At 45.4% G+C, this 8096-nt stretch overlaps 1 protein-coding gene across 1 annotated transcript in view; it reads left to right on the top strand.

Moving 5' to 3' along the window:
- LOC106530877 (plastin-3) overlaps positions 1-8096 on the top strand; it is a gene marked incomplete in the record, with an annotated part of 34757 nt that overhangs the window by 24818 nt on the left and 1843 nt on the right. Inside the window, 3 exon segments of the mRNA XM_014026587.1 lie at positions 843-976; positions 2532-2655; positions 2736-2860. Of these exon segments, the coding sequence (XP_013882041.1) occupies positions 843-976; positions 2532-2655; positions 2736-2860 (383 nt within the window).

The raw sequence follows: 8096 nt of genomic DNA, 5'->3' as shown, positions 1-8096 counted from the left end.
ATGGAAAACTATTGAAACAAAGGCGACACCCATTCCTGTACAGGCAATTCTGGCAGATGCAAATCTACAAGGTTTCATGACACGGTGGCTCAGTTGGTAGAGCTGACGCCTCTCAGCAAGAAGGTCACCGCTTCAAATCCCGGTCCAGGGACCTTTCTGGGTAGAGTTTGCATGTTCTCTCCGTGCATGCGTGGGTTCTCTCCGGGCACTCCGGCTTCCTCCCACAGACCAAAAACATGACTGTTAGGTTAATTGATAACTCTAAATTGTCCCTAGGTGTGAGTGAGAGAGTGAATGTTGTTTGTCTCGTTTGTCTCTATGTGTCCCTGTGATGGACTGAGACCTGTCCAGGGTGTACCCCGCCCCTCACACTGTGACTGCTGGATATGGACACCAGTGACCCCTGTGACCCTGAAAGGAAGAAGTGGGTATAGATGATGAATTATTAATAATAAATGTAGAAAAAACGCCCATTTCACCTCACTTCGTCTTGTTCCTGTTTGACCTTTGACCTGGTCAAACTCTGTTTCCATCCTGACAAGAGACTGAAGTCCTGGTTAAAATATGTCCCTTTTCTGAAGTGAGGTGAAATATGGGCGTATTTACTACATAAATGTCCAGTTAATAGGATGACACAATGGGCTTAGTAATCTCACATGAAGAAGGTGTGGGATTTAAACCTGGACCTGGGGTCTTTCTGTGTGGAGTTCACATGCTCCCCTCATGTTTGTGGTGGGGAGCTGGAGGGGGTTTCTCCTGAGTGGTAAGCTTCCTTCAGGCTCCTCCCATTAAAACCATCAGTAATTTGTTCAATCAATCAGTCTGTTTTGTGTTCGTGTCAGATTGAAAACTGTAACTATGCTGTGGAGCTGGGAAAGAAGAAAGCAGGGTTTTCTCTGGTGGGGATCGGGGGTCAGGACCTGTACGATGGAAAGGAGACCCTGACCCTGGCTCTGGTGTGGCAGCTGATGAGGAGGTGAGTTAAACMTCATGTTCTTACTGTGAACTGTGGAAAACAGAATAATGTTTACAAACTGAAGCTGTGGGGTTCAGTGCTGGACAAATGTTTCAAATTCAAACAGAAATGTTGGGACAATGAGTTCAGGATGTGGTCTGAGTGTGATCTGCTGGGTCTTCTGGTTCCTTCAGGAGCGGCACCAGTTTTCAGGTAAATGGTTCATGCAGTCAGCTGGGTCTAAAGATTCAGGACTGAACCGAGTCCAGCTTGAAGTTTTCCACACATCCTGTGTTAGAAGCTGCTAACGGTCTAAAGCCCTTCAGAAACATTTACAGTATCTGATGGACTTGGTCTCAGTGGGTTAAATAAATGTTTTGGTCCTGTAATGATGTATTTGTCTGGCTCCTCTCACTGGGTTTCAACAAGTCTCATTTAAATAAGAGGACATTTCTGTCCATCTCACCTGTAACTTTAGAGAAACCTGTGTTAAAAGACCTAAATGAATTTTTTTATTCTATGAAACTTAACGTTTAGGTCTTAACAGTTCCTTCAGAAATGTCTGATAATATAAATCCATACCTGAATTGGATGAAAGGACTTGTTTTTGGAGCACATTTAGAAGGTTGGTCTGGTCATGAAGGCAACAGGTCCAGGAGACAACCAGACACGTCTCTGCAGTGGAGCACTCCAACTTCATCTGAACGACACCAAGGTGGTRCCTGACCACAGCAGATGCATAGCCCCTCCTGTGAATTCTGGCTCTGCCCCAGGGCCTCTTCCCAGTGTGGGACATACCTGAAAAACTTTAAAGGGAGGCTCCTGATCAGATGAACCACCTCAACTGACTCCTTTCGATGTGGAGGAGCAGCYGCTCTACTCCGAGCTCCCCCCAGATGATGGAGCTCCTCCCCCTATCTCTGAGGCTGAGCCCGGCCACCCTATGAAGGAAGCTCATTCCAGATGTTTGTATCCAGGATCTGGTTCTTTCAATCATGATCCACCCCTCATGACCACAGGTGAGGGATGGAACGAAGACAGACCAGTAAATCCAGCCTCTTAACTCAGCTATGACTTGACAGAGTCCAACCCTCAATGAGAACAAGCTCGACTTTGTGCCAAGAATGTGAACCCAAAATGATTGTAACTATAAGTGGGAGGAAGGACTCAGTGGATATTACTGGCTCTGGACAGGCTATAAATTCAGTTGGTTGGAAGGTGGGGAGCATTTTTATTTATGCTCTATGAGCCCCTCTGGGGATAAACGCTTTTGATTGAAACTATTTAGGAATAAAATTATACCAAGAACAGAGCTTGTGCTTGTAAAACTGATCCAGGCTACAATGATCCAACAAGGCTTGGTCAAGCCCAGTTTTATTTTCTTCTGGATCACTTCTGCTTTATTAAAACATCCTTCAGTCCCCCCATCAGTGAGAACAGACTGTAGAAGCAGCAGAGAGGAAAGTTTTCACAGAACTGAACCACTGAAGAGAAGCGATGGTCCAGAACTCATGTTAAATGTTTTTCAGTGTCATATGAGAGACTCAGATCTGTACTAACCTCCAACATTCTGCAGGTACACACTGAATGTGCTTGAAGACCTGGGACACGGAGAGGTTGCTGGTGATGATTTGATCATTTCATGGGTCAACAAGACTTTAAGTGGAGCCGGCAAGAGTTCTTCCATCAAAAGCTTTAAGGCAAGTGACTTCATCAGCTCGCCTCACAGTCTGATGCAGTTTGGTTTTTTGGGCTAATGTGGGACATGTTTTTTGTTTAGGACAAGACGATCAGCACCAGTCTTCCAGTTCTGGACCTGATCGACGCCATTCAGCCGCAGAGCGTGAACTTTGACCTGGTTAAAAGAAACGACATCACAGATGAAGACAAACTGGACAACGCAAAGTAATCCCTCATTAAACACGCCAACATCCCTAACTTTCTTTATAAAACCTCATTTAGATCCTGTTTTATGATAATTGAAGGTTAGAAAATGTCATCATGTATATATGTGAGCTGTATGAGACACACAAAAGGAACAAAGATACCTGTGGGCCAGTTGACATGACCCGTACAATAAAATCACTGCTTACATGACCCGGGGTACAGTAAGCTCCAACAAACCAGACAGCTAGATTTAGGGGTGTCCCAATACCAGTTTTTCTCAAACTGAGGGAGTATTTCAGATTGGGTACTCGCCAATACCAAGTACTTACTGAGGTAAAACCTGAATGTTACACAATTTATTAAAAAACATTTATTTTATTTGGAACAAGGTGACTGTTCTAAATGGCCGTTCTGATCACCAGTTGGTCGATTGCTGACAACTGGCTTGATTGACAGGCTGCTTCATGTTAGTAAGGTCACTATGTTAACCACACACCTGTCTGTCACCTGACAGCACTCTTAATAAAACAGATAAAAATACCGTGGTCCTAAAACCACTGATCTGTCAACACATTCTCACTCCTGACTCGTCACACACTAGCTGTGTTTCCATTCACCACGAAAATCAGCAAATTAGAATTTCAAAAATAAATTTGCTCAATGGAAACACGTTGTAATGTCCATGTCTGTCTTATGTGACACAATGAGGGTGCAGCTCGTGGTGCTTCAAACGTCGTCTTTATCATCTGATATTGAACAAAAGCCCAGTCCCCAAACAGTACCCAGAATCCTTAGCYCACAGTACTTATTTTCAACATACATTACATCTCCCCTCCTTAAAAGGATCTTCATGTAAGTGAAGGGTACATACTCATTTAACACACTCTTATTTTCTTTCCACCTCCACCTTAAAACACAAGACAAAAAATCCCACAGTACCCAGTGAACAAATTACAAAATTAAAGTCACATCATTTTATCACTGTATATAACCCACCACCAAACAGTCTTTGCAGAAAACTTCTGCACTCTCATAATAAACATCCTGCATTCAGTTGCTACAGGTTAAGTTTAGCTGCTGGTTTACTCACTCTGCCAGAGTGAGTAACTGTAGGCCTGTCGACACAAGTGTCCTGTATGACAGAACCCGGTGACACTGATTCTTTGGTTCCTCCGATGTCTGTGTCCTCCTTTGAAACCGTAATGTCAGGATTCCTGTTGGCTTGACATGCTGTTAGTGGAAGTTGCCAGCAGATGTTGTTGGTTCCTTCTGTACTGGTGTCCTTGTGCTGTTTCCACAACATAAGATCTCGGTGTGGAGCTCATGCCTTTCACTGTGGCAGCGTTTGTCCACTGTTTCTGTCCATCCAGTTTGATGAGCACAGAGTCCCCTGCACCCAGTGGTGGTAAATTCTGCACTCCGTTGCGGCGGTTGTAAAAATATGCCTGCTTTTGTTTTTCTGCTTCGTTAGTTTGCTGAATTTTGTCCATGTCGGGCCATCCTGGGTTTAGATTGTCCTCAAGGGTAGGTAGTGTGGTTCTGATTTTCCTACCCATCAYTAYTTCAGCTGGACTGGCCCCAGTAGAAGTGTTGGGTGTGGCTCTGTATGACATCAGAGCTAGGAGGGGGTCTTCCTGTCGTAGGATGCTCTTAGCGATCTGGACAGCCCTCTCTGCGTGGCCGTTACTTTGCGGAAAGTGGGGGCTGGATGTAACGTGTGTGAAGTCGTAGGCTGTACTGAGCTCCTTCATCTCTGTAGAAGCTGACTGTGGGCCGTTATCACTCACCAACACCTCGGGAATACCATAACGTGCAAAAATCGCCTTTAGCCTGATGACAACTTGGCTGCTTGTAATGGTAGGTAGGTATAAAATCTCTATAAACCTAGAAAAGTAATCAGATATGACCAGATAACTCTGCTTCTTGAACTCACACAGGTCTACTGCTACTTTCTGCCATGGCCTAGATGGTAGCTCTGTTGGAAGTAAAGGCTCTTTCCTTTGTGTGCTCCTGTTTTCTGTGCAAAGTGAGCACTGTTTCGCTTTATTGATTATGTCCTGTCTCATTCTGGGCCACCAAACTGACTGAAGTGCCCTCTCTCTACACTTACTTAATCCTTGGTGCCCGTCCTGAATCCTTTCTAGAACCACCTCTCTCATGCTCAAAGGAATAACTATACAACTTCCTCTCACTACCAAGCCATCTAGTTCAGACAACTCTCCTCTAACCTGGTACAAGTCTCTCACTGGTTCTGGGACTTTGTCAAGATACTCGGGCCAGCCTGATCTAATAAAGTTGCACATGATCTGGAGCTGTGGATCACTAGCTGAACTGTTTTTTATCTCAGTGATCCTCTGAGATGTGGCTGGCACCTGGCTCATAACAGCATCTATGTGTGCTGCCACTTCACCTTGCAACTGATTGTCACCGTAGCGCTGCTCTGGACCTCTGGATAAAGCGTCTGCCACTGCTAAGGTTTAGCCTGGTGCGTATTCTGCCTCTGTGCTGAACCTCATAAGCCTCATCAACAGTCTCTGACATCTCACAGGGACGCTGTCCAAGTCCTTACTGTTGAAAAGGGGCACTAGTGGTTTGTGGTTGGTAATAAGTCTGAAGTTATTGAGTCCAAACAGATATTTGTCAAATCTTTCACATGTCCAGACGCTAGCTAAACACTTTTTCAATTTAGGCGTARCTCATCTCGGTATCGCTCAGTCTCCTGGATGCGTAGGCTACAGGTTTCCACTGGTCTCCGTGTTGCTGGAGGAGGACAGCACCCAGTCCGTAGCTGCTAGCATCTGCTGACGGCTGTTGGTTTACTGGTGTCATAGAAAACCAGAACTGGAGCTGCAGTTGGCAAGTCGTTGAGCTTTTGAAAAGCTTCTTGTTGTGCTTGCTCCTACAACCACTCTGTGTTGTTTTTCAGCAGAGCTTAGAGTGGTTTACCCACCGTGGATAGTTCTGGAACATACTTGGCCAGATAGTTTGTCATTCCTAGGAATCTTTTTAATTCTGGGACGTTGTTTGGCTGAGGAAAGTTTACTATGCCTGCTACTTTCTCTGGGTCGGGCCGGACTCCTTCCTTGTTGATAACTTGACCCAGAAAGCAAATCTGGTCTTGATGGAACTTGCACTTGCGTTCATTTAGTTTGAGGCCTGCCACCTCGATGACTTTCAGGGCTTTATTTAAACGTTGGTCATGAATCTCTTTGGTTTCTCCGTGAATGAGGATATCATCCATATTCACCTTTGTCCCTTCTAGTCCTTCCAGGATCTCGGCCATCTTCCTTTGAAAAATCTCTGGTGCACTTGTGATCCCAAACGGGAGGCGTCTAAAAGCATACCTCCCGAATGGAGTAATGAATGTGGTGAGCTTTATACTGTCCTCGTGCAGCGGTACTTGGTAGAATCCGCTGGCTGAGTCCAGTAAAGTAAACACTTTTGACCCTGCAAGTCTAGGAAGAATTTCCTCAACTGTAGGCAGCACATAACTGCTCTGTTAAGCCTACGGAGGTCAGCACAGCATCGAACCTCCTGCCTGTTGGGTTTGAGGACTGGCACCATGGCTGTACACCATTCAGTCGGCTGAGTCAACTTTTCCATGATGCCTTCATTTTCCATCCTCTGCAGCTCTTTCTTTACGAGTGGGATGAGTGTTAAGGGTCTCCTCCTTGCCGTGTGTACGGCGAATGGCTGGGCATCATTCTGCAGGATGATTCTCTCTGGTTCTGTTTTGAGTAGTCCTCCTGACCTGAAAACACCAGTGAGTTCATCCACTCTTTTTACCAGGCCCATGTTTACAGCTTCATTACGACCCAGAAGACAGCTGACTTTTCCTCTAATAACATAGATTTTGAATGAGTAGTCCATCTGTTTGTACTTTGTCTTTGCCTGAAACGACCCCATTCAGGAGAGGTCCCCCCTGGTCCCACTAAGCTGGTGTCTGGTGGGTTGAGCTTGATTTCAGACTTCATCCTCTCAAATGTCTGTAAGTTACTAACTGTAGCGTCTGCGCCAGTGTCTATCTTGAGAGTAATTGGGATGCTGCTCACCTCCAGGTTAATGGACCAGTCTTCCTGGCTGCTGGTCTTTCCTCCAATCTCACCCAGAAAATAAGGCTGCTTCTCCTCCTCAGTGATTTCTCTCACTTGTTTTGAGCGACATGCACACTCCCAGTGTCCCTGCCTGTGACACTTATTACACTTGCTCGTGAGTGCAGGACATTTTGCTTTCTCTGTGTGCTTCGGCTTACCACATCTCCCACAACTCTCTGGTTTCTGTCCCGTCTGGTGTCTATTACCACTTTTCCACTGTCTGTGTCTTCTGCTGCCGTCTGTCTGTGGGCCACTACGACGTTGTAGCATATCCACGTGAGCTTCTTGCGGGTTAGTCTGGAGGCTGACCGGCTTGGTAATCTCCTCCGCCTGTCGTGCTTGTTCTGTAACTTCTGCTAGTGTTAGGTCTGCTTTGAGTTGAAATCTGRGAGACATTTCTTTGTCCTTGATGCCCACAACTAAGCGGTCTCTGATGTGCTCGTCTCGTTTATCTCCGAACTCGCAGTGCTCTGCTAACTCGTGTAGCACTCGTATATACTGCTCTGCTGTCTCCCCAGGCATCTGGCTGCGCTGATAAAAACATGCCTGCTCATGTATGCGYCAGGGAATGAAATAATCATCAAACTTTTTGAGAACAGCGTCGAAGTTCTTCTTTTCCTCCTCATTGGCGAAATTGAATGAGCTAAATATCTTTTCAGCTTCACTCCCCATAGCATATATAAGCGAACTCACTTGTGTTTCCCCGTTGTCCTTGTTAGCTTCGTAGCTAACCGGTAGCGCGAAAATCTTTGTCTCCACTCAGGCCAGTCGGCGGGGCGGTCAAACTTGAATTCACTCGGTGGATTAAACTTCACCATGACGATATGCTTCCTCTAGGTGCGAGAAAACTTCTTCTTCTGACACCATTTAATGTCCATATCTGTCTTATGTGACACAGTGAGGATGCAGCTCGTGGTGCTTCAAACGTCGTCTTTATTATGATATTGAACAAAAGCCCAGTCCCCAAACAGTACCCAGAATCCTTAGCGTGCACTTCTCTTAAAGTGACAGTACTTATTTTCAACATACATTACATACGTCAATTTCGAAAAAAAAACGTACGTTTTTCGACAAAATATTTTTGCGCTAGGATGAGGTGGTTTTTCGGCCGTATCAAAATTGGTGTGTTTCACAAAACTGCAATGGAAACACTTTTTTAA

Source organism: Austrofundulus limnaeus, unplaced genomic scaffold (assembly GCF_001266775.1).
Source record: "Austrofundulus limnaeus strain Quisiro unplaced genomic scaffold, Austrofundulus_limnaeus-1.0 Scaffold570, whole genome shotgun sequence".
In the NCBI taxonomy this organism is placed as follows: domain Eukaryota; kingdom Metazoa; phylum Chordata; class Actinopteri; order Cyprinodontiformes; family Rivulidae; genus Austrofundulus; species Austrofundulus limnaeus.
This window is presented reverse-complemented; position numbering and strand designations above follow the sequence as displayed.